Source organism: Argopecten irradians, chromosome 14 (genome assembly GCF_041381155.1).
Source record: "Argopecten irradians isolate NY chromosome 14, Ai_NY, whole genome shotgun sequence".
Lineage (NCBI taxonomy): Eukaryota > Metazoa > Mollusca > Bivalvia > Pectinida > Pectinidae > Argopecten > Argopecten irradians.
The window spans coordinates 26,069,935-26,095,903 of NC_091147.1; the positions used below are offsets into that span (position 1 = coordinate 26,069,935).

The 25,969-nt window shown below is 33.9% G+C and overlaps 3 protein-coding genes across 3 annotated transcripts; all 3 read left to right on the plus strand.

The window, feature by feature from the left end:
- Positions 1-1,952: 1,952 nt before the first annotated feature.
- LOC138307948 (von Willebrand factor C domain-containing protein 2-like) lies at positions 1,953-8,786 on the plus strand. The gene is made up of 3 exons (XM_069248888.1): positions 1,953-2,250; positions 7,830-8,126; positions 8,560-8,786. The coding sequence occupies exons 1-3, from the start codon at positions 1,995-1,997 to the stop codon at positions 8,721-8,723; spliced, it is 717 nt and encodes a 238-aa protein (XP_069104989.1). The 5' UTR covers positions 1,953-1,994; the 3' UTR covers positions 8,724-8,786.
- A 341-nt stretch (positions 8,787-9,127) lies between these two features.
- On the plus strand, positions 9,128-10,087 carry LOC138307716 (von Willebrand factor C domain-containing protein 2-like). Its single transcript, XM_069248558.1, has 2 exons — positions 9,128-9,420; positions 9,861-10,087. The coding sequence occupies exons 1-2, from the start codon at positions 9,147-9,149 to the stop codon at positions 10,022-10,024; spliced, it is 438 nt and encodes a 145-aa protein (XP_069104659.1). The 5' UTR covers positions 9,128-9,146; the 3' UTR covers positions 10,025-10,087.
- A 7,656-nt stretch (positions 10,088-17,743) lies between these two features.
- Positions 17,744-23,992, plus strand: LOC138307857 (uncharacterized). The gene is made up of 3 exons (XM_069248767.1): positions 17,744-20,788; positions 21,071-22,093; positions 22,531-23,992. The coding sequence occupies exons 1-3, from the start codon at positions 20,045-20,047 to the stop codon at positions 23,065-23,067; spliced, it is 2,304 nt and encodes a 767-aa protein (XP_069104868.1). The 5' UTR covers positions 17,744-20,044; the 3' UTR covers positions 23,068-23,992.
- Positions 23,993-25,969: the final 1,977 nt, after the last annotated feature.

A 25,969-nucleotide genomic window follows, 5' to 3' on the forward strand; every position in this document is an offset into this window, starting at 1 on the left:
TATCGTTCATGATTGACAAGGTTAAGACGCTTCTGTTAGCTTACTTTATCTTGTTCACTTTGTTATCTAGGAGTAGATTACTCGATTCTATAATAATCAGTATCAACTGTTGGTCAAGAACGGAGTTCTAAATTATTCAGTGTACTTTAAAAAAACATATAACATTATTTCAAAATAAATGATAATCCAACATAAAACTTCTAACAGTTAACTTAAAAACATGTATCGATGCAATAATTAATGTTCACATGAAATGATGAACAATTTTTTTTTTAAATTTACGCACATTACTCTGAAGTTGACAAATCGAAAAATAGCAACTGGGAGTGCATGTAAATTGAAAAGCGTCCAACGGCCAGACTGTTTCAAATGCCATAGAAAAAATAATTAAGAAGTTCCATATGTATAATCAGTTACGGATTAAATTTAAATAAAAATTATTTAATTACAACTATTCCACTCGTCAAAAGGAAAAAAAATAAAAATTAAAAAAAAAAATATTATAAAAAAATAATAAAACAAACATAACGAAGAACACTAATTTATAACGACCACATTTTTGGAGTAAATGCACTCGTACTGTTGCGCAATGAAGTCAAACTGTGCACTTTGTACATCAAAAGAACATTCTTACGTAAATATGGCATGCACAATGCAAAAAAAAAACCAACAAAAAACAAAAACAAAACAACGTCATGTATCGATTTCTCCGGGCTATCATTAGAATCCTAGATAATAAAAGGTCATAGATTTAAGAAACCACTTGATCTAATTATAAGGTGTTATAAAAAGATAACTGTCAATTTGAAAGAAATTACTGGAAAGAGTATACATTTTTTTTAATTTTTTTTTGTTCAATTGTATTCTTCAATGGCTCGTACAACAGAACAATTGTTGGATTCATATACACACGTTTTTTTGGCGAAAGAGATTATCAAAGTTTTTTTTCTTCTTTCGTGTCAATGATCTTGTTAGGATTTTAAACAGAAATGCCATTTTAAAGGTGGTAAATCCATAATAGAACGAATCACGGTTGGGGTTGAAAAATGAAGGTAAGGGGAGACAACTCTTATAAATCACATTCACTCGGCAATTATATTGTCTATTTAATCCCCATTTGGAGTTTTCAGTCTGAAAGATACCATCTGTATGTTGTGAGTAAAAGGCAGGTTTTTATTTTGTGTTAATATTAAAGATGCTTCACCGCCGACAGAGCAGAAATTATATTCATCATTTGAACAATAGTCAGTGCTTAATCGTGTTTATACATGTCTAATTAACACAAAGAATTATATCATAATTTATTTTGCCTTTGGTCAAAGCGCAATCAGTACTTCATTCCGTATATGATATAGTGCCACGGAATTTTTTCGGGATGCAATTAATTATTTTTTTTATATATTTTTAACTTAAAGTAAAATTAGAAGCTCAAACTTTTCAATGGTGGTAAAAGTGTAAAGTATGTAACATTTGTAACTGAAGAAAAATACTTAATCGTCTTGACCTGTTTTTTTATGGTGAAAAAATACCATTTGTCAGCGGTGGAGCATCTTTAATGTTATAGAGTTGACTGACCTCGTTGGCACATGTTCTCGTCATAATACAACACTGCATTAATAGGTACTAGGTACCACGCATGTTTTATATACACTTAAACAGGGAATCACCATAAGCACTAATCTATTGATTTAAATATATCATGCATACTTCAAGAGACAGAGAATTAACATAATTATTCTGTTATCGTAAGTCTCGTACAAAAATGTGCAATGCTTTTATAGGTGGTATATCATTAGAATAAGTTATCTCTAAGACTGAACTATTTGTAAAATGTACTAACTTGAACTAGATCCTGACCATCGTTCACAATCGCTATAACATTATATCGAGGTCTTGTCACGATATGGATTGTGTGAAGAATGATAAGACTATACCTATTGTAACACAAGGTCAGGGCCCATGTACAGCTCTCCTTTCCTGTTATCCTGAGAAGCATGTTGGTAGCAGTATTTGTACTCCTCGGATTTTATTCCGCTCACGGATCTCCAACACTTGCAACAGTCCGGCCTGCACGATGTTTAGTGAATGGAACTTACTATAACGCCGGAGAGAGTTTCCAGATAGATCCTTGCTCTCCCTGTTTCTGTGGAGACAATGGAAAACCTATTTGTGCTATAACAGACTGTTTCTTCACACCATGTGTAAATCCTGTCCGAGACCCCACAAAGTGCTGTCCTACCTGCCCTGATGGTTTGCATGAATTATGGTTGTTATCTTTGTTGAGGTTAATATGGTGTTACATCACCCTAACAGAAGTACATAGTGACCGAGGACATTAAGTTATATTAACGACCTTGTAACACCATATTAACCGAATCAGATTTCATTATTATTATTTTTATATTTCTTTTATTTTTCCATTTTATCATACATGTATAATACACAACATTATATCAATCATTCTTCTCTACAAACGAACAGAAAAAAAAACACACACGCAAAGACACACATACTCCTCACACATATAGTCATATAAACAAAACACTGCACCAAAGACAACACTAAAACTACATTTTACAAAACAACAATGTACATTAGAAAAGCATTTAGATTAAATTATATAGCTTTAAAAAAAAAAAAGACTATGGTGGTCAACTACTTGGAAAAATATACCTGGTAAAGCATTAAGAAAGAAAGGTATGGTGACATTTTTTTTTTAAATAGTCATGATAATTCTAGTAAACTTTGCCATTTTACCCATTTCCTGTCAAATTTGACTTTCAGTATATTATCACTAATTTGTATATTAAATTTCTGAATATTGTACTGATCTTTAATATGATTTATGAAAGCTGTAATGGATAATGGTGTTTTTAGACATCTGGACTTATATATATACCATTTAATCATAAGAACTATTTCATTATCAATTTCGCTATTTGTTACTCTATTATGAAATCCGAAAAGCAATGTTTCTTTATTGAATCTAAAGGGAATTAGCAGAGCATCAATAAAATATTCCAAAGTGTTGTAAAACTCTTGAATTTTGTAACAGTTCCAAAATGCGTGCTCAATAGTTTCTATTTCATCATTACATAGCGAACAAAAAGGGCTTTCTGTAATACCTAATCTAAAAAGATGAACATTTGTTGTAAGTATATGATGGTTTATTCTAAACTGTAGCCACTGCAATTTTGTATTTTGAGACACAAGAAAAGGGGTTCTATAAATCATTTTCCATTTATCATTGTCAAAGTTAAAAAAGTCTTCCCATTTTTTCCGTCCTGTTGCAATAGTATCATTTGAACTGAGTATATTGTAAAAATCTTTAGCACCTTTTTTACTCTTAAAAAATAATCTAAGATATATTGGCATATAAGGGAAATTTAGAGTTACATTTGTCAGATCATGATTGGCAATATATCTTCAACACTAGTAGCAATGCCTTCAAACTGGAGAAAGTTGATGTTTAAATCATACCGTTGACAAAATTCGTTGAAAGTATATAAAATATTATCTTTTTTTATAAAATCATTAACTACAGAAATCCCTTTTCTGTACCAATCGTGATAAAAAATACTTTTGTTTTCAATTTTGAATAAATTGTTATGCCAAATGGGTGTTTTTAATAATGATTCAACACCTTTTTCCAGTGATGTATTTTTTTGTTCTAACATATACCAAGCTTTTAAAACATCTTTCCAAAAAAGATTTTTACATTTTTTTTCACAATGAAAAATATATTCCTTTCCACAATATGCTAGTTTATTCAAATCAATAAATGTATTAACAATGGTCTTATATTTACTATCTCCAGTGAGAAGTCTCCTTATCCATGTTAGTTTTAGAGAAGCAATGAAAGAATTAACATGCACCATATTAAGACCCCCTTCATAATATTTCTTAATTACCACATCTCTTTTGATTTTGTCAGTTTTACCATTCCAAAGGAAGTTGAAAAGTTCTGAATTTAGTTTTTTAATGAAATCATCACTAGGATTAAGTAAAGAGATGAACAGGTGATTGAATTGAGATATTAGTAGAGATTTTATAACATGTATTTTACCTATGGGTGTAAGGATTCTTCTTTTCCAAGACTGAATAAGAGATTTTAATTTAACAAGTTTTTTATCAAAATTTAGCTTTGGTATACGATGAAGGTCAACATGGAATTCTACGCCAAGGAGAGTAAACTTAGTATTTCCCCATTTTAAATTCCACTCAGGATAGAAAATTTCATCACTATATTTTTTTATTGCCAATCCAAATTATTTGAGTTTTGCTAGAATTTATTTTCAAGCCAGATAATTTAGCATATTCTTTTAATTCTTTCATTGCTTCTTTAAGAGACAATTTTGATCCATCTAAAATAAGAGAGGTGTCGTCTGCATATTGTGATATTAAAATTGGCTGATTTTCTACACTGATACCTTTTATGTTATTATTATTCCGAATTCTGATGGCTAAGATTTCCACACAGAGAATAAATATATATGGAGAAATAGGATCTCCCTGACGGCAACCACGTTTGATTTCAAAAAAAGGTGAGAGATAGCCCCCTTGATTGACTGCTGAAATCGCACTATTGTTTAAAATATTTACCCCATTTTCTCAGACTATCTCTCCAAATTTAAAAAGTTTCAATACATTGTCCATAAATTTCCAATCAACTGAATCAAATGCTTTTTCAAAGTCAATGATAAGTAACATACCCGATAAATCATTTTCGTCTGCAAATTGCATCAAATCATAAATTAATCTAGAATTTTCACCGATATATCGACCCGATATAAAACCCGTTTGATCTTTATTAATCAACTTATCTAAAACAAGTTTTACTCTATTTGCTATTGAACCAGACCCAATTTTGTATATAACATTTAGAAGAGAGATAGGTCTCCAGTTTTTGAGAAATTGCTTGGGCTTATCTCCCTTAGGTATGCAAGTTATTATCCCTTGTCTCTGAGTTACCGATAATTTTCCATTACTATATCCAAAATTTAGTGATCTAACAATAAAATGACCTAAGAATTTCCAAAAACATTTAAAAAATTCAACAGTGAAGCCATCCGAACCAGGACTTTTCTTATTTTTTCATGTTTTTTAAAGTTTTTGCTGCTTCACTGTATGTAATAGGACCTTCTAATTTATTAGATTCAGAGTTATCTAACCTGGGTACTTCACACTGAAATAAGAAATCATCTATGCTTTTTTCTTCAATATCTGTATTATTACCAAATGAATAAATTTCTTCAAAAAAAGATCTAACTTCATTAAGTATTTCATCCTGTTTTGTAACTATTGTCCCATTATCTTTCTCTATTTTTGGAATGATTTTAGATGTAAAATTCCTATTTTCCAAATTTAAAAAGTAACTTGTTGGTTTTTCCCCCTCATCTAGCCATTTTGCTTTTGATCTTATAATACTCCCCTTGATTTTCTTTTCTCTTATTTTTTTCAATTCTTCTTTCTTTTCATCCAGTCGCATAAAATCTATATATTATCATGGTCTTCCAAAAGCTTAATTTCATCATATAATAGTTTTTCTTTTTTATCCTGTTGTTTTTTCTTAAATGACGAATAAGAAATAGTTTTGCCTCTTATTTCAAGTAATAGAGTTTCTAAAAATAGTTGATCATTAATTTGAAATTGTATATGATCATCAGGAATTTGGTCAAGTTTATCTAAATTATATGTTGGGACAGCATATTGTTTTTTTATGTCTAAAATGAGTTTCTCTATTGTTTTAAGATATTCTAAGTCATGAAGAAGTAGATTGTTAAATTTCCATAATCCCTTTCCTTTTGTAAAATCATTAAACTTGAATGATATAACTGGACTAGAATGATCTGATCTGTACCCAGGCTCGATATCTGAGTGATTAATACTAGGTAATAAACTTTCAGAGACCAGGAAGAAATCCAAACGTGCCTGCTTTCTAGGGTTCCTTTTTCTCCATGTATATCTACGAGTATGTGGATGACTGTCTCTATAAATATCTACTAAGTTAAGCTCCTCCATCAATTCTTTAACCCTCTCCCTAGCCCTTGGATTATTTACCTGTTTGTAGCTATCATCATAGTCTAGGTCCGAATCAAGTATTAAATTAAAGTCCCCACAAATTATATAATTACCATGGAATTCATTCAAAGTGTCTGATATATTGCTATAAAAACCTGGTGAATCTGTGTTTGGACCATAAAGTGTCAGCAAAGTTATTTTTGTGCCCTCTATTTCTAGCTCTAAATAAAGAAAATTACCAGTCATATCTTTTTTCTCTCTCAAAATTTTAAAATCAAAATTATTATTGAACAGAATAACCACCCCTCTAGAATTTGACTTATAAGAGCTAAAACAACATTCAAAACCCCATTCTGATCTGATAATATTTTCAATGTCTGTAGTAAAATGCGTGTCTTGGAGACAGCATATATTGTACTGTTTACTTTTTAAAAATGTAAAAACGTCTTTTCTTTTATTTTTATCCCCTAACCCTTGACAGTTTGCAGAGATTATTTTTGATACCTTCCATAGTACGGTTATAAAGCATTTAGTAATAGCTGACCACATTGAATATATTGAAGAAAGAACTGCAAGAACATGAATATGAGACACAAACAAACACAAAAAAACACAGAGATTTAAAACAATACTTTTTGGCATAGAAATAGCCTGTATGAACATTCCATTACAAGTCTGGCCATCTCCTTAAACAAATATATTGAAGAAATATATGTTTTTTGTAATTCATAAATATACCTCATGCACAAGAACAACTTTTACTTAATTTACAGCAATTTGATTTGTTCTCACATCATTAACTTATACAAAAACATACTAACTTTGTACACATGTAAAGTATGTTTTCTGAATGTGTAGCAGAAGATAATGGAACTGAAGAAGAATAGCACACCAGTTATCTCCCTTTTGCAGTACCAGTATTATGGATATACATGTACAAATAAGAGTCAAATTTTATTACACTGTGTGGTTATCTTTTAAATATGAAAATTATTGTTTTTGTAAAATGGATTACTAGCTATTTCATTATTATTATATCAAATATGCCAATGACATCATTTGATGCCTATTCTTATTAGAGAAGAGTTATGTCTTTAGAGCACCACCCTGAATAACTCCATATGTTAAGGTATTTTAAGTCCAGGGCCGTTTTTGTTTATTCGGAACAACCGGTTCGACCGTTTGTAAACGTCATTATTTCAAGTATAAATCCTGACAGACCTTAGATTTATGATACAGGCCTGAAATCAATACAAAATCACCAGATCTGTCTTAAATTCATAAACGAACAACCAGATCCAACCACTCAAACAGCATAATCGAAAACGGCCCAGAAGTGCAAATGTTTTCCCAATTATAACGTTACAATCGTTGACTTTTTTAACAGAAACATGGATTAAGTATGCAAAATAAAGTCCTCAACATGACTGTGTGTATCACCCATATAAAAACAGCGTAAAATCAGAGCATATCTAGTATCAATATGTATGCTAAATATTCTCTAATTTTCCAGCATTTTTCTCATTGACTGATGCCTTGAGAATTGGAGGTTGACATTTTATTTTTTTTGTCTAGCATTTCTATCTTTAGAAGCACGATGGTGGTATCATTGTTGATTCAGTTAATATGGCGTTTTACCAACATTGTAAAATCTAAATAACGCCTTCGTTTATTATTAATTGTACCAGGTTGATATAACATCATAGTAACGTCAACAGAGGTCTATAAATGCATATTGATGTAAAATTTCTATACGAAACCTCAATCCAACTGTATCATTAAAAAAACATTTTTTTACCTTTTTTAAGGACCAAACTGCCGAGTTGGAAACGTGACAATTTCTGCCGGAAAAGACCATGTCATTGACAACCAAGTCTGCAGCTGCGCGCAAGGCTTCGCCGGAGGTAACCAGGCCCTCTGTCGCCCCAATGGATGTATGCATAATGGAAAACAGTACCCTGTAGGAGCTTTTAAGCCTTCGGCGTGTGAACACTGTCAATGTGACCACACAGGCCGTGTGAACTGCGCCATCCAAGATTGCTTTTACAGTCCATGTGTGGATGCTGTCCACAAACCAGATGTGTGCTGCCCAGTTTGTCCAAATGGTGATTAGTAAAGTTAAAGTTACATTCAGTTCTGGATTATTATAATGCGGTAAAATATTTTGGGCTTACTGCAAGTTTCTTTTTATTGTAAATGGAATAGCCAAGATTATCGTGTCAAGTTTTGGCCATCTCGCACTGTTGCATCGGTGACCCTGCCATGGGAAAAACGACAGTGCGACGTGCGAAGAGCGACAGTGCTACAATGCACTAAGCTAAGAGCGACAATGCGACAAGCGAAGACCGACAATGCATGATGCGACAAACACACTATTGTTCTTCACATTGTCTCGCTGTCATACGGTCCATTGTCGCTCTTCACGACATGAATATCGTTCACAAAAATGATGTCAAAATGGATACCTACTAGTAAGGGAAGTAACCCTGTAATATACAAAGAAGAAATAATGTCACTTTTTATGTTTTATAATTTCAGGAAACAACTGTTATGTCGGAAAGAAAATAATTCCTGCCGGAAAGGACTATGATGACGGACACCAGATCTGCCGATGCCAAGAGGGTATCCATTTTGGACATGGCGGTCAACAGGCAATATGTAGAGTGACCCTTATCACCACAGCTACAGCCGTCCTACCATAGAGCTTATGTGTAGAACTATTCAAATAAACTGAAACTATTTTCATAGTTATGAAATTTTTCAGACATCGTGTTAACTATTTTTATTTTTTATTTATGTGTCCCTATAATGAAAAATAGAGTCAACAAAAGACAATGTTTGTGTTTTATTAGTTTAACGTCCTATTAACAGCCAGGGTCATGTAAGGACAGTTAATATGGCGTTTTACCAACATTGTAAAATCTAAGTTGGTTAGTTGATTGGTTGGTTATAACGCCTTCGTTTATTATTAATTGTACCAGGTTGATATAACATCATAGTAACGTCAACAGAGGCCTATAAATGCATATTGATGTAAAATTTCTGTACGAAACCGCAATCCAACTGCATCATTAAAAAAAACATTTTTTTACCCTTTTTAAGGACCAAACTGCCGAGTTGGAAACATGACAATTTCTGCCGGAAAAGACCATGTCATTGACAACCAAGTCTGCAGCTGCGCGCAAGGCTTCGCCGGAGGTAACCAGGCCCTCTGTCGCCCCAATGGATGTATGCATAATGGAAAACAGTACCCTGTAGGAGCTTTTAAGCCTTCGGCGTGTGAACACTGTCAATGTGACCACACAGGCCGTGTGAACTGCGCCATCCAAGATTGCTTTTACAGTCCATGTGTGGATGCTGTCCACAAACCAGATGTGTGCTGCCCAGTTTGTCCAAATGGTGATTAGTAAAGTTAAAGTTACATTCAGTTCTGGATTATTATAATGCGGTAAAATATTTTGGGCTTACTGCAAGTTTCTTTTTATTGTAAATGGAATAGCCAAGATTATCGTGTCAAGTTTTGGCCATCTCGCACTGTTGCATCGGTGACCCTGCCATGGGAAAAACGACAGTGCGACGTGCGAAGAGCGACAGTGCTACAATGCACTAAGCTAAGAGCGACAATGCGACAAGCGAAGACCGACAATGCATGATGCGACAAACACACTATTGTTCTTCACAAGATGCATTGTCTCGCTGTCATACGGTCCATTGTCGCTCTTCACGACATGAATATCGTTCACAAAAATGATGTCAAAATGGATACCTACTAGTAAGGGAAGTAACCCTGTAATATACAAAGAAGAAATAATGTCACTTTTTATGTTTTATAATTTCAGGAAACAACTGTTATGTCGGAAAGAAAATAATTCCTGCCGGAAAGGACTATAATGACGGACACCAGATCTGCCGATGCCAAGAGGGTATCCATTTTGGACATGGCGGTCAACAGGCAATATGTAGAGTGACCCTTATCACCACAGCTACAGCCGTCCTACCATAGAGCTTATGTGTAGAACTATTCAAATAAACTGAAACTATTTTCATAGTTATGAAATTTTTCAGACATCGTGTTATCTATTTTTTATTTTTTATTTTTGTGTCCCTATCCTGAAAAACAGAGTCAACAAAAGACAATGTTTGTGTTTTATTAGTTTAACGTCCTATTAACAGCCAGGGTCATGTAAGGACGTGCCAGGTTTGTTGGTGGAAGAAAGCCGGAGTACCCGGAGAAAAACACAATGACAAAAAGACAAATGACAATGTACTAAGTTGGTTAGTTGATTGGTTGGTTGGATTACCTTCCTACATTTAAGGATGACCTCCGATGTTGTTTGGTTTTATTTTGCTTAAAGTGATAGTCTCATCTGACATCCACGTTTCCTCATAGTTAAAACAAAATCTGTACACTTGTTATACTGTTGTTCAAATACTTCCGTCGAAGGTTCGAAAGGAATTAAACCTATCATGGTTTATAGATTGACATTTCACATTTTAAAGCATTTTTCTGTACATGAAAAACAAAATTTGTCTGAAGTACATTGTAAATACCCTATATTTCGTCTGAAGTACATTGTAAATACCCTATAAGTCGTAACAAATTATACAGTGCGTATGTGTGTTATTTAACTTAATATATATCCATGATTTAAAAAAAAATATCTTTCTTTAGTGACAATTTGCAATGAATAATGGGGGTAGCAGGTACAAAATTTGGAGGCGACAAAATTCAGAACGGCAGCAGGACTTGTTGATCATGTTTATGCTCAAACTCGAGTTAATTGATTTTCAAATTATGGGGAAAAAGAAAACGAGCGTTATTTGTCTTTTCAAAATTTAAAATTAATTGACGAGGAATTTATTTATACCATATTTATACCATGGTGTTTATTTCTTTCTTGTCAGATTCATGGGAGCTAATTATAACCGCCACCTATTGCATCATAACACTTTTATACTATTCTGTAATTGCATTTTACAGAGTTATCCGCCCTTGCGAGTAGGTATTGATTGTGACGTCATGTGTTTGCGAGCGTAACGTTATACCTTTTGGAGAAAACGACGCTCACAAAATAATGATGTAACAATCGATACCTACCCACAAGGGAGATCAATCTGTAATATGCAAAGACGGAATAACATATAGTGTCCAAATACAACGTACAAATCCCGTTACTTAATATTCAAAGTTTCATGTGCCATAACTCGGCAAAATGCTTGACATGTTTTTTCTTCTTCATTAAACACCATAAGATTTGATGAATTAGACATTCAAATTGACATACAAATATGTATAATGCCTTATAAACGTTTGTTAAAAAAACATTCACAGACTTTATGCACTGTAAAAGTATTGATTTTCACAGAAAATACCTACAGAAATCTCTCTACAATTACCAATATTACTGTAAGCCTGTGAAATAGCATTGTAGACAGCACCTTGGCTTCAACGTCTGACCGTACATATGTACTCATTCCACTTCACTACAGATGTTCATTTTTTAAATACATATAGTGATTTTCAGCTCTGAATTTTTCTTGTAAAATTAAAACCTATGCATTGTAAATATTGTAATTTGGAACATGTTGGTAACTTTTAATGGTGAATAATATGTTACAAGCTCTTCTTATAAGTGAGTATGGAAAATACGGCACATATATAACTTTTAATAAGCAACCAATAATTTACAATGCAATAAAGATAAGAATAGTTGAAACATCGGAATCAAGATAGCTTGATATGACAAATGGATTCGCGTAGATGTAAAAATAATTGCTATGGATAATTCATGATATTTTCAATTGCGAAATATAAATAGTTATGGAAAACAAAAGACATCGTTACAAGATCCAAAAGGTGTAAAAACTCATGATTCATAGAATTGGAGACGTTCGAATGTAATAAATCCCGGCGTTCATAATTTTCAAATCTACAATGGACAAGAATACTATTTATTTTGTGGACGAGCAAAGTACAATACAATAAATTGAAAACAAACGTAAATAGATGGAGCCATACTCTTAGAGTTACTTCCCTTGACTTGCCCCGGAACGTGAACATCTCATTCTCAGCTAGTCATACGGTGTCTGGGACAGACGTGGGATTGATCATGAATCATAAGATTAACTTGAATAGATATTATAGTTTGCGTTATGAAGTTATATATTGATTTAATATTCAAATATTGTATTAATTATTGAATTAAGTACACAGCGGTTTATTAAGAGAGCACATTGTTTTAAAAATGGTGTATTTTATGGAAATATTAGATTTGAACAAGTTAGTCATCTTGAACATACACGATGCACGTAAAATATCTTGTCAAATAAAAATTAGTCTACGTCATAGAATGTGCTGAAAAGTGATAAGGGCTTGTCAACACAAAGACACCTTCAAAAAATTCCAAAATATTCAGAGCAGCATGTTGGTAACAGTTTTTGTACTCTTCGGAGTGTATTCTGCTGATGGATTTCCGACAGTTCAGTTCGTACGATGTTTAGTGAACGAAACCTATTATAATGCCGGAGAGAAATTCCAGAGAGATACTGGCTCCACCTGCTGTTGTGGAGTGAACAGACAGCCTAATTGTGCCTTAACAGACTGTTTCTTTACACCGTGAGTAAATCCTGTCCGGGACCCCACAAAGTGCTATCCTTCGTGCCCTGATGGTTTGCATAAATTATGAAAACTAAGCGAATTAATAACGATAGTTGAATCAATTGTGAACCATTGTTGAGGTTAATATTGCGTTACATTACCGTAGCATAATTACATAGTAACCGAGGGTATTATTTTATATCAACGATGGAATAACACCATATTAACCGAATCAAATATCCTAATTTTTTTAGCCGAGAGTGTAGCATTGAGCGTATGACTCGTGGTGATGAGGATGTTCGCACGTTTTTACCGCACGCCGGCGACGCAAACAAAACTGACACATAAATGTTAAACACACAGCGTGTGTATTTTTAGTGGACAGCAGTAGACTGGTTTAGCCGAAGATGTTCTATAGAAGAATGACGCTGGGGAAGAAGGCATGCTGGAAGGTTTGAGTGCGTCAGTGAGGTTGGAGGGATTTTATTGTATGTCATCTTGTAACAGTTTCAGCTGTATTAAGGTAGGGCGGAACATTATTACTTTTGCTACACTGTAGCTGCCGTCTTGGCTAAAGGTTGGGCCAGTTTCCTTGTCTTACTCAAACACATCATATTTTTAAAGTATATTATCCTGTCAAAGTAAAATTTTTAATTGAATATATGAGGCTTGCATAACATATATACAGCAAGAATAGGACCAAAATAAGGGTCGCAAATTCACTCGGCAATTTTTACTTTTACAGGATGATTTACTCCAAAAAATAAAAAGATAATGTGATCTAATAATAATTCTTATAATACTTAAAGGTCCACTACCTTCCCGGAACTAACAATAAAAGTTTCCGTAAAACAATAACATAAAAAGATTGATGTCGATGGTCTATGCTTTGGCTACAACATCAAACCAATACAAGCTTCCTTGTACAATCTATAGGGACCGTAGAATCAAACCAAAAATAGATTCCTGGAAATCCCCTGTTGGGCACATTCCTGGAAAATTCCTGGAAATCCCCTGTTGGGCACAAAAAAGATTTCATAGAGAGGTGAATGTTTCGGAGCCTGCTGATTGGGTATTCAGGGCGCATCAGTTTCAACTGTTTAATATGTGGGTTGGGCAATACATATAGATGTAAAATATGTAAAGAAATTTTAAAATTCTGTCAAGTGTGTGTCTGACAGGGGGAGGTAATCAATATTGGAATTTCATGAATATTTTGTGAATTGGTCAATTTTTGGTGCGGAATTCAACATAAGATGGCACCCCCCACATAAAAAGTTTAGCAAGATGGTAAATCTTAATTTCTTTTTATTCACAGGTATGCGAGTAGCCCGAGATACTCTGGCCCTGACACCAGACTTAGACATTATGACAGATAGTGTCTGGTTTAGGGCCAGAGCGCAGTAGTACTCGAAAACCTGGAATAAGCCGACACCGTTTGGTATCGGGCCGATTCAGACTGACTACCGAGAAGCACCACTAACTTTAGTCTATTCAACAAATGAATATTATATCTACCCAAATATTACAATCCGTCGAGATTAAGGTGATTTGCATACTACTAGAAAATGGCGACGACGACGAGGGAAATTTAAAGCTGCGAAAAAGAAACTACTGTGTTGACACAATAGAACGTGCATTCGTGATGAAATGGATGGCTATGAGAAGATAAATTATTCATTTATTGAAAAGACCAAGGAGAGCTTATTCCAGGTTTTCGAGTACTACTGCGCTCTGGCCCTAAACCAGACACTATTTGTCATAATGTCTAAGTCTGGTGTCAGGGCCAGAGTATCTCGTGCTAGTATGCGAGATGCCATTCTTCAAAATTAGTGACAGGTGACCAGACTTAAAAACTCCATTTAACCTGGACAGTAGCAAACGTTAATATATCGTATATAGCGAAATCATTTGGTTCTGCGGTCTCACTATTACTTGTGAAGCTTCATTTCGCTGCTTTGTCGTCTGTTGCAATGATACTCCTTGATCGGACCTTATGCACAGATTCCATTGTATTGTTGATGTAATAATTATGATTTTGGCACAACTGCTATAATCATTTTGAGCTATCATGTATACTTGTTAGATCAAAACCTATGCATTGTAAGTATTGCAATTCTCAAAATATTGGTAATCTTTGGTTGAAGAACATACTGAACGTCTTGATTTGTGGGTATAAAGATTAGAAGATTATAAATTATGAATATGTAAGATTAAATACACATAGATTTAAAATAGTGGGTATTTTATGAAACTGTATATAGATTCCGATTTCAAAATGTTGGTTATCTAAGACGTACATAAAATATCTTATCAAGAGTATAGTGACGTCATGAAATGTGTCAATGCACTATTTAAGAAAACAAAGACACTTTCAAAACATTTCAAAATATCCATAGCAGTATGTTGGTAGTAGCTTTTTTAACTCTTTGGACTGTATTCCGTCCATGGATAGCCAACAATCCAGCCCGCACGATGTTTCGTGAACGGAACTTACCATAACGCCGGAGAGAGTTTCAAGAGGGATCCTTGCTCCTCCTGCGTCTGTGGAGACGACGGAAAGCCTATTTGTTCTGGGACACACTGACGGTACACACAGTGTGTCAATCCTGTATATGACGCCACAAAGTGCTGCCCAAGGTGCCTTGATGGTATGTAACTAATTGTTTGTATAGAAACATTGATATTTAAATAGGGATTAGGATCTTCATTGTCTTTGAGACACTGAAACCTTAGGTTTACATGCAGTTTTTCTTAGTTAACTACGTCGACGGTATATTGGTTTTAATATATTATTTTTGCATAGATATGAATATTATATTATGATCACGTTGTTTGATGCTTGAACATTTGCAATTTTACCTGCTTTTTTTAATAACCAAAAGTGTATTTTCTTTTATTTTTATTTTTACATCAATCAATCAATAGAGGCTCTTTCATGAATGTCTATGTGATATAGAATTTATCAAACAAGTTCAATAATTTGATATGTCACGAGCCTTTAGGCGTGTGGCATCTCAAATTATTTAACGAGTTTAATAAATTTCATATCACATAGTCACGAGTGTAAGATTCTATTTATCACAAAACTTTTATTAATAGAAATATAAGCAAAACTTTAAATTTCGTCTCTATATAAAACAGTAGCAAATCCGGCTTTGATGTGACGTTTCCGTCTACTGAAACGTCATACAGATATTATGACGTCAAATCTACATGTGACGTCATAAAAGTGTTATTACATATGTGTTTTACTATATTTATGACCTGGCCGTATGACATGGCTGGACCGGCCAGTTATATGATAGATATATGATAGTTTTCTCCGAAACAATGTGCCACAGCCATAAGAAAATTACTGAAAACACACATGTATTACGATTAAGGTAGTCTTCTAGCGTTATTTGTTAAAACATACAGATGTACATGCCGATCGTTAAAATGGCAGAGGAATTGTCAATCTCTCTTATATATTCAATCTCTCTTATATATGTATCGTAGGAATAGCACATTTGGAACGAACTTTACAATGTAATTTGACACGTACACATACACAAATATCATTTTGCTATATATAGCTATATTTTTTTAACTTGTTTCATTCGTTTATCCATTAAATCTATCGATAGTTATTGACAGACACCGACATATTGAATATTATTTTCAATTTATGGTAAAAGTAATGGTCAGCCTTCTTTATAAAAAAATAACCTGTATTTTATAATGACCCAAAGCTTTACCGATCTGTACATAGTTGTAGTAGGTCATTCCGTTTATCAGTGTATTCAAAATTATACTATTTCCCGTGCGTTTCATTTGCAGATTCGTACAATTGTACAAGTTGTATCGATACGAATCTGCTGTATCTAAAATGGAACGCGCCGTACCAGCAGATCTCTGTACCGGTACAAGTGCTTTGTTTTCAGAAGCTTACCACTTGGATCCAAGATGGCGGACTCGAGATTTTTCATTTGTGATCAAAATGATTTCTTTGTTGAAAAATTTTATTGTTAACACCGAAAATTCTGGGCTTTTATATTCGAAGAGTATCTTTCATTTGGGTGCCGCCATCATGGAAAAATCCAAACGCGTTCCATTTGGCTGTGCCGTATCAAGTTAGTACAACTGGTACGAATACGCAAATGGAACGCAAGGTACAGTGTATATTGTTATTTTACTATCATACTATTATTCTGTCTATTATTGAATTATCTCCCTTATACAATTATTTAAAAATACTGATATGAAATTTAATTTAGACTTATTTATCTATAGAAACATCGTTAATGATACATGGCATATTAACAGAATTCCATTATTTTTGGATCCTTACCTTTATCATTGTTTATATATCTGTATAATTAATGTGTTGTTAAATTTATGAACTGTATACCGGTATGTATAATTAGATTTATAAAATCGCAGGCTAGGAGAGGGATTATACAGGCTTAGCCTATTGCCCAATGCTATTGATTATTTCCAATAACATTGGCTGAAATTAAATTATTAGAATTTTCCGATCACGCTTTTATATTATTTCATATCATATTCTTCCAAATACTATTAGTTACGTATTATGTTACAGTGTCCTAGTACGAAAAAAAATATTGGGTTGCTTTTAGGCCCATTTTTATTAGCAAACGAATTTATACCGACGAAGGCCCTTTGGAATAAATGAATAAAACTACAAAAATATAAACTGCAGAGGTACACAACAACTAATTCTTGAAATAATCCTTGTCGGTTTTTCATTGCTTTTGATAGTGTTAGTCGCGTTAACGTTACCTGTAGATTGCCCGAAACATTTCCTAATCGCCACCATGTTGCTGATGTTGCTATCAGCAGCACAGAACGATAACTATATCGTCTAAACCGAATATAATGCATTTTACCAACCTAATACGATTATATCTTTGATATCACGTAACATAATTTTAACCAATGGGAGTAATTTTCTTGTCGGAGCCAGGACAATTGTTCTATTGTATGATCGATATATGTTTATTTAGATGTATCTTTTATTTTTTGTTTAGACGTATACGCATCAGGTTATTTTGAAAATTCAGCAATCCGTGTTTTTTGTGTGTGTGAAAACGATATATTTGTTAAAGAAGGAATAACGATATATTTGTTAAAGAAGGAATAACTTATATACTTATTGACAACAAACCCTGGAAATAGAAGGTAGGGGATATAAGCCGAAAAACTGTCTATCATGTAAAATATTGGACTGTCTGAGGCGCGTTAGTGTTTTAACTAATGTTTCTTTTTACATTCAACAGGACCTAACTGCCGTTACGAAAGCAAGATCATTAAAGCAGGAGATGGCCTTGCTCTTGGCGGTACTAAAGTGTGTACCTGCGAACATGGTTTTGACGGTAGATTAAGGGTGATTTGCCTTCCTATGCTTTCGCATATACACATTAATTAAAATAAGTAAATCTCAATGATTTTTTGTTGTTTTTTTTTTTTTTTTTTTTTTTTTTTTGTATTAAAAATATTTGAGATAATCAAGATCACATACGGTTGTGAAATTATCATTCATTTTGTATCTACAAAATCATTAGCTCAATTGTCATGGCGTTTTTACTGAACATGGATTAAGAGACCGCCTGGTATATGTAACAATGTGCATTAGAAATATAAATCTTTAACAAGATTGATCATAGTTGATATATACGATGATATTAAATTCATGATAGGCGGTGGGAAAAGTGAGAATGAATAGAAGAGAAAGGTGAGGTAAATAAGTATGTATTACTGTTACAGAATACCGGGAAGCTTTCCACATGTGAAATGGTATGTTTCTCATACATTAACGTTATTGATAACACAATAACCATCATACCATCTTCCTAATTATGGGATCTAAGAAAACTGCGACTACAAATCAGTGCTCCAAACATGAAAACTCCGCAACATTTTTAACGTTGGTAAAGCATACTGCCCGAGTCCTTTATAATCAGCCTGGATTATTGATTTTGCATTAAAGGTGTTTATCGAGAAATAATCAGCATTTTTGTTGTCGCTCTGACGTCACCAGGTTGTAATACAATGGTAGCCGTGTGATATAACCTCAGACGGTATGAGTGGATTGCATGAGATTATAAGACACTTTCATATGTGGATATGAAGGATAGGAATATTATATCTAAGGGTCACAAAATGTTATGAAACCCGAGGCTTGCCGATGGTTTTACAGCATTTTTTGTTCCCGAGGGTTAAATATCCCTATCCTTCATATCCACGTATGAAAGAGTATTTTTCTCTCATATTTCGACGTTTTATTGCAATTTAACAACTTTGATATCCCACCATTTTTTAATAAGTTCGAATAAAACAGCGACTGCAAGTTAATTTTCCATACATGGAAAATGCATAAAATTCTCAGCGCAAATACCATTGATTGCATCTATTTTAGTTAACTCAGCCTAATTAAAAAAAAGCGAATAGTAATTTTGTTGACGCTATGACGTCACAAAGGTTTATTGCATGGGTAGTCATGTGATACAGCCTCAGGCGTAGTAAGTGTATTGCATGAGACCAGCCAGTATTACACGTGTAGGTATGGGAGAAAAATAGTATTACAGCCGTAGGTACTTTGTGAGAGAAACAAAACCCAGGCAAAAACCGAATATGCCATATATGAAACAGAATAAAACGTCTGTCCTAAAATGATTTTAGAAAATATTGTGTTATTTAAATTGTGTAGAATCTGAATGTCATTTTTGATTGTATTTGTGTCATTTATTTATATTTACTATTTATCTCTTTACAGTAATGATTGACGAATGGACGGATTGCAGCGTTCATATCCCACAAGATGTTTTAGTGTAGATGCAAGGCGTTTAAATAAACTTGGAATTAAATATCATGTCTCACGTCTCGTAAGCCTTTATACGATAGCATTGGGTTCATTTTTTGTTAGTTCCAAAATATTTTGCGAAAACAACAGCAAACAAAAACAAACAAAAAAACAATTAATTAAAAAAATATTGCTAAGGTATGTGGGTTTACGTACTCTACACTGCCACCCAAAGTTGGCTGACTTTGATATATTCATTCGCGAAAACCCCTTGTTAATCAATTTTCGATATCAATTAACACGCTAATTAAGAACAATACATAATAACAAAAATGAAAATATTTCACCGTTTTAATTTGTGTTTTTCCTAGATACATAATCATAAACCCGATCACATTATAGATCATTAATAAAGAATGAGTTTTATAGAACCCGAACTATAGATATTAAAACCCTGGAACAGAAGGAAATTACGTTTGTAGTAATAACATATTGTCATTCATCAATATTAAGTGCCTTTGTGTAGAACTTCATAATTTCCCCCGGCAACAGTAGCCTACAGAAATGATTACTATTCTCCAGAATATATAAGGGTATTGGTGGGTGGAAAAAAAACTACTATGTACCAAAGACCATATTCACATAGGTGTTGTGTGACAGTCCATCAGAGTATGGTAGAACCGCATTGTTTAAAAGTGTGTTTCGTTTTGTTTCATTTTTATTTTATCTTACAAACAAATGCATTTCTTCATAACAATGAGGGATGTTTCCAAAATATTCCACCATTTGACCATTGTAACTGTTCCTGTGCCGAGGAATGTGGACAACCCACCTGTTGTACAACTGACAACACGACATCGAACAACACAGACTTTGCTGAAAACTTCCAAAAGTACTTTTCTTGTGTCCCAATGGTATACTCTTCTCACTTGATTGTCACATTATGCCCGGACGAATGGACCGACCATTCAATACGAAAACATTGTGAGGAGCCTTCAGGCGAACAACAGGAGACCATTCCCGTGATTGTAGAATATCTTGGATTTACGATAACATTCCGCAATAAGTTTTGTGCATTTTGTCATTCAAAACCGAGGTTTCAGAATTCTACATTTTACATTTCTAATAGTGAATGTTTTATTGGTCTAATTTTGACTGTCCCAAACGAATATATTACAAATGGTATTTTATTACCCATCATAAATCAATGTCCCAAATACCTCCCAGAAGATAGACATAATGTTGCGAATTTTTGTAGGTGTGATCGTTCTGTAGATTTAACCACGGATAAAGACATTATGTCTCAATATGTATTCGGCAATGATTTCAATGACAGCATCACTCCAAACTGTAGCCAGAATGTGGTAAGTGGTGTTATTTTGTGTTTAAAGTTCAATTTGTAAATTCAAACCCATTTGAAATTTTAAATTATTAAAATAAAGTTATCTTTCTATAAAATCGTTTCTGAAACACCACCCATTTATGCCAGTGCCTAATGCAACGACGTAGAATAGCCATTTTCTTTCTAGTATCTGCTTAGTTCCCTTTGTCTAAACATCCTCCTGTATAGATACAGATGATCATTGTACAAGTAATGACAATTAAAAATAGACTTGTGCATGTCCTATTTTTTTTCTATATTTCAGGATGTCAGTGGGCGAAACGGGGGATGTCAGTTGGGTTTTACAAAACTAAACGGCTTTTGTCAGCAATTTCTGGCATACAACCGATGTTTAGATCAAATCAGTTTTGCTTCATTATTCGATACCTATGATCGTGGTTATCTACAAAGCGCGAACAGCATGCAGAACTCAATGGACAAGGCAATAGATAAACTATATGGAATCTTAAAAGGTCTGGGTCTGTCGTATTTATGGATTATACAATATGGACAACGTCGATTTGATGGAAACTACAAAGACACTGGCGATAACTGCACAGTCATATACTCAGACATTATCTTCGCTCGACCTGATGAAAACGAAATGATGCTACTGCGAGAAGCAGTTGATTCTTGTGATTGCAATCTCAACTACGTGGCAGATTTTGATCATAGATCTAGTTACGGATTTTGTGAAGTAAACAAGATTCCTGTATTCATTTCAGATTTTTATTATCTTCAAGACAAGAGAAAATGTTCTACTAATTTCAAAAATAGGCGGATAGTAAATAAAATACGAGAATTCTACGACAGCATTGGATGTGACAGTCGTTTGGATACAGCACACGCTATTGTCATCAAGTGTCCTGACAGATGGAAGAATGAAACTATTCGTCAAAGGTGTGAAAGCCCGCGAACACACCACCTGGATGAATTAGTACCAGTTACCGCCTCCGTTAACATTACTGGTCTACATGTGTCGTTTAGAAATAAATTCTGTGCGATCTGCCACGGCCAACACGACTACAAGTCCGTACCTATCTTAGTTAACCCTTCTCAGTGTGACGTAGAGAGAGGCTTACGAAAATTTCTAAGTACAAATGTAACAATCGCCAAATCGCTTGAATCTTTTCTGTGGGAAAACCAATGTGTACTTCATGTGTTCTCCGGGTTTACTGATGTACTCCGCGATTGTTACTGTGAGGCGTCTGACAAACGATTTGTATTGGAGATATTCCTTGACAAATCCCAAAAGGCGACTTCCAATCTGAAATGTCCCCAGACCAAGGTATGTACGTTTTACATTTTATTCGCCTGAAGGAATTGATTTTAAGAAACGACTAATAAAAGGAGCAAGTGATTTGTTCAAATATAAAATGTATCTCCGAACAAACCACGAATAGTTGCAGTAAACCATGTTTGGATTTCATTGTGATCTTGTTATTGCATTCATTTGTTTTTTGCATTATGACTTCATCAATATTAATCATTTTCCCTTTTGTGTCATATTTACATCATTGGTTACGCTTAAATATTTACTGTTAAAGATAGTTGAATGACATTTGGACCTTAATTTCGATTTACGTTTTTGTTTTCTTTTCTTGATAGCGTTTTCCATAGACTACGAAATTACGTTCAAGTGTTGTTAAAATGTATATGAGGAAAGCAAAATATCACATTGGTTTTATCACATTCTAAGAAAATTCTCATTGAATTTATTCACAGAAAAATGAAAGTCCAGTATGGAGAGGGTGTGAAATTGGAAACATCGAAGTTGGAGGAATATGCCAAAGGATCTACCAGCCTAATTTTTGTTTGATAAACTACAAGTTTGTTTATCCGTTAATTATAAATGATGACATAGACGAAAGGTTGATCGCGAACATCCTGACAAAATTCCATCAAAGTATGTTTTACCCCGAGCTTGTCTATAGACTGGGTGACCACATCATTGTCAATGGATTTACAAAGAGCCAGGAACAGTGTATAGAGATTCAAGTTGATGTGCTGTTCTTTCAACCTTTCAACGAAGAGCAGCAGAAAGCCATCGATGCCGTCAGTCAGTTTCCATGTCCACGTGTCGGGAACTGTACACTTACTTTCCTTCCCATTGGACATCTACTTCTGGATCGATTCTGTATCCCAAACACACCCTACCAAAGTAGTGCTTCTCCCTCTTTTAAACACAAGGCTAATGTATTCAATAGAATCGCTGTATATATCATGGTTATTTTATTGCTGAATTATATTAGATCCATTTGATCCTATCATATGATACCTTCAGAACGTCTGAGGGAAAATGAACGTTATAACGTAAAATGATGTTTGAACAATACAATAGGTCAACATCAATTCATATAGTGCACTACATGAACATTTCGACTTCAATATGAACGATTGGCGGTGATGAAGGGAGATATCTCTAACTTGGCTCCCATTGATGAGACGGGATTGCGTATGTACTGCTTGAAAATGAAGTAAATGACGAAAAATAAAGGAAAATAACTCGAATGCAGTATATTTTAAGAAGAAAAGCAAACACAATGTGTAGACACATGCTTTCTCTGACATTACTACCAAACAATAATAGAAACTTGCTGAGTGTTTGATAATTTGATTGATAAAGTGTATCAATGAGGGGGGGGGGGGTCAAACAATCTTTCCGATCTACTAGTACCGTATTTGCCGTAATTAGCGCCCATGTCGCTTAAATAATTAAATATTTATAAGATAGTTAAGATAATTAATGAACCAAAGTGTAAGTTGTGGACACAAAAGTCAGTCATTGTTTTTAAAATATTTCTGTACTCATGGGGCATTAATCTGTTACAATAAGCATGCCTACATACATGTCTTTTATCATTTGAGACGCATTATTATCTCGTGATTCACATGTAAAATACTCGCAAGATCATGTAATATGAGATACAATGCTGATGTTAGAGGCATTATATGTTGTAAAATATTGTTAAATCCTTGGGATGGGGGCGTTTATACATATATGTTCAGTGCTACCTTAGATAGTCTTTTCTTAAAGAAAAAGGGGATGTTGAACATTATCTAATTTCGTTTGGTAAAATATCGTCATCCGGAATATCATTTCTATCATTCGCTATTTCTAAATTTATATGTAACCAAGCCTCTCTTTGAATAAAGATGTGGACGGCATGGCAGCTAAGAAAACTTCTGTCTTCTTGTATTTGTTTGATATAACAACTCCACATCAACAATTAAATACGACCGATTTTATTCTATTTTATTTAAACATATTTTTTTTGAAATGTTTTATATACATGTGGGATTGAAATTTCTAACATAATTTTAATTTGATAATTTGATGTTATTCGCTGATCTTTTCGCACTGATCTAATTTTGCGTTGATCTAAATTCGCATTGGTCTCATTTCGTGTTTCCATGCTAAAACAGTGTTTAAGACGATTCAATTTTGCGATGTACAGATAAAACGCTCTTTTGTACTTTTAGATAGATCTTTTTCGCGGTAATGTATTTTCGCGGATGTTTGGTGCCCGTAAAATACGCCTTTATTCGCTCGCGAAAAAACCTGTGTTTACTGTATTTAAATGGAGGAGTATGACTATAAGGTACCTATAAAGTCTTAATATTGACGAAGAAAAAAACAAACGAAAAGACACAATTTTACGCTCATGTTTCATAATTTAAATGCTATCATTATTACATGAAAAAGGGAAGAACATCCTTTAAAATACGTTGTGTCCATCAATTTTAACCTTTAGGCAATTAGCATATTACAAACGAGAATAAAGCAGAATACAGGTCAACACCATCTAAGATATATATATTATGAAACAGACTATAACTACTGCACGAACAAGTGATTTTTATATATTGAAATAGACTATAACTTCTGTACAAAAATGATTTTACAACATAGTGTTAAGAATATAAATGCCATTTTTTAGTTGAATGTGATTTTTATTTAGATTTACGATGAGATTTCTTTACAGTAGCTGAAGTGAATGGTCCAAGCTTTAGACTTTTAAACAATTTACAAACAATGATAAAGAAATGGATGGATTGTAGCTACCATATTTCACAATATGTTTTAATACGTGAATGCACTGTGAACTGCACTTATAATTAAAGAATATGTCTCGTAAGCCTTTATATGATAGCTTTGGGTTTATTTTTTAATTTGAATAATTCGTTTGGTTTATTTGGTTTATATATTTTTACGTCCTATTAACAGCCAGGGTCATGTAAGGACGTGCCAGGTTTGTTGGTGGAGGAAAGCCGGAGTACCCGGAGAAAAACCACCGACCAGCGGTCAGTACCTGGCAACTGCCCCACATGGGATTCGAACCCGTATCCCAGAGATGGAGGGCTTGTGGTAATATGTCGGGACATCTTAACCACTCGGCGACCGCGCGCGGCCCCTGAATAATTCGTACAGTAACAATACTCATGTTGTTATATATAAACTTGACATGTGACACTGACATTTAATATTTCACTGTATTGTGTTTAACTATTCAAACGTTATTTCTTTTACATATGGAGAAAGTCGAATCCTAAAATATATGTGGATGTGGCGCAGTGGTAGGAGGCGCAGATATGTTTGGCTAGGCGATTGGGTGCCGTACATCGTGAGTTCCAGGCCCAGATAGGGCACGAGTCAATAAATTGTCATGCTTTGTGAAATTATGTTTCTTATATTATGGGCAGTCAAACTGCTTTCTCATAGTTGCACTTTCCGCTTCAATGGTTTTCATAAACATGAATTTAATACACACCTCTTACACGAATTATATACAAACTCTATAATCATACACCGTGTTTTTAAAATTACCGATGCGTGACGAAATTCAAAACATCTTCAATGGAAGAAGTAAATACTATTTGAGTTATATGTTCTGTATGCGATAATTTTGACATGCTATTTTTTCGTCAGTAATCTATTGAAATCAGGTTTGACGTATTAATAAGCAAAAATCATTATAATTCAATATGAAAATTACGGCACATCTAATGTTAATATATTATCATCTATCACAGTATTTGCATATTGCAAATCTCTTCTAGTTTTGCTTGAATGATATTGCTTGAATTAATTTCTATAAAAATGGTTATATTAAAAGCCCACTATCTTTCCGGAGCAAGCTTTAAAGGGACATTTCACTCAGGC

Bases quoted from the DNA above. Each gene is read 5' to 3' on its own strand.
- LOC138307716 (XM_069248558.1), top strand. From the start codon at position 9,147: ATGACAATTTCTGCCGGAAAAGACCATGTCATTGACAACCAAGTCTGC. The intron at 9,421-9,860 runs GTGATTAGTAAA...TTATAATTTCAG, and splicing joins CTGCCCAGTTTGTCCAAATG to GAAACAACTGTTATGTCGGA.
- LOC138307857 (XM_069248767.1), top strand. From the start codon at position 20,045: ATGTACCAAAGACCATATTCACATAGGTGTTGTGTGACAGTCCATCAG. The intron at 20,789-21,070 runs GTAAGTGGTGTT...TCTATATTTCAG, and splicing joins CAAACTGTAGCCAGAATGTG to GATGTCAGTGGGCGAAACGG. The intron at 22,094-22,530 runs GTATGTACGTTT...ATTTATTCACAG, and splicing joins TGAAATGTCCCCAGACCAAG to AAAAATGAAAGTCCAGTATG.
- LOC138307948 (XM_069248888.1), top strand. From the start codon at position 1,995: ATGTTGGTAGCAGTATTTGTACTCCTCGGATTTTATTCCGCTCACGGA. The intron at 2,251-7,829 runs GTTTGCATGAAT...ACCTTTTTTAAG, and splicing joins CTGTCCTACCTGCCCTGATG to GACCAAACTGCCGAGTTGGA. The intron at 8,127-8,559 runs GTGATTAGTAAA...TTATAATTTCAG, and splicing joins CTGCCCAGTTTGTCCAAATG to GAAACAACTGTTATGTCGGA.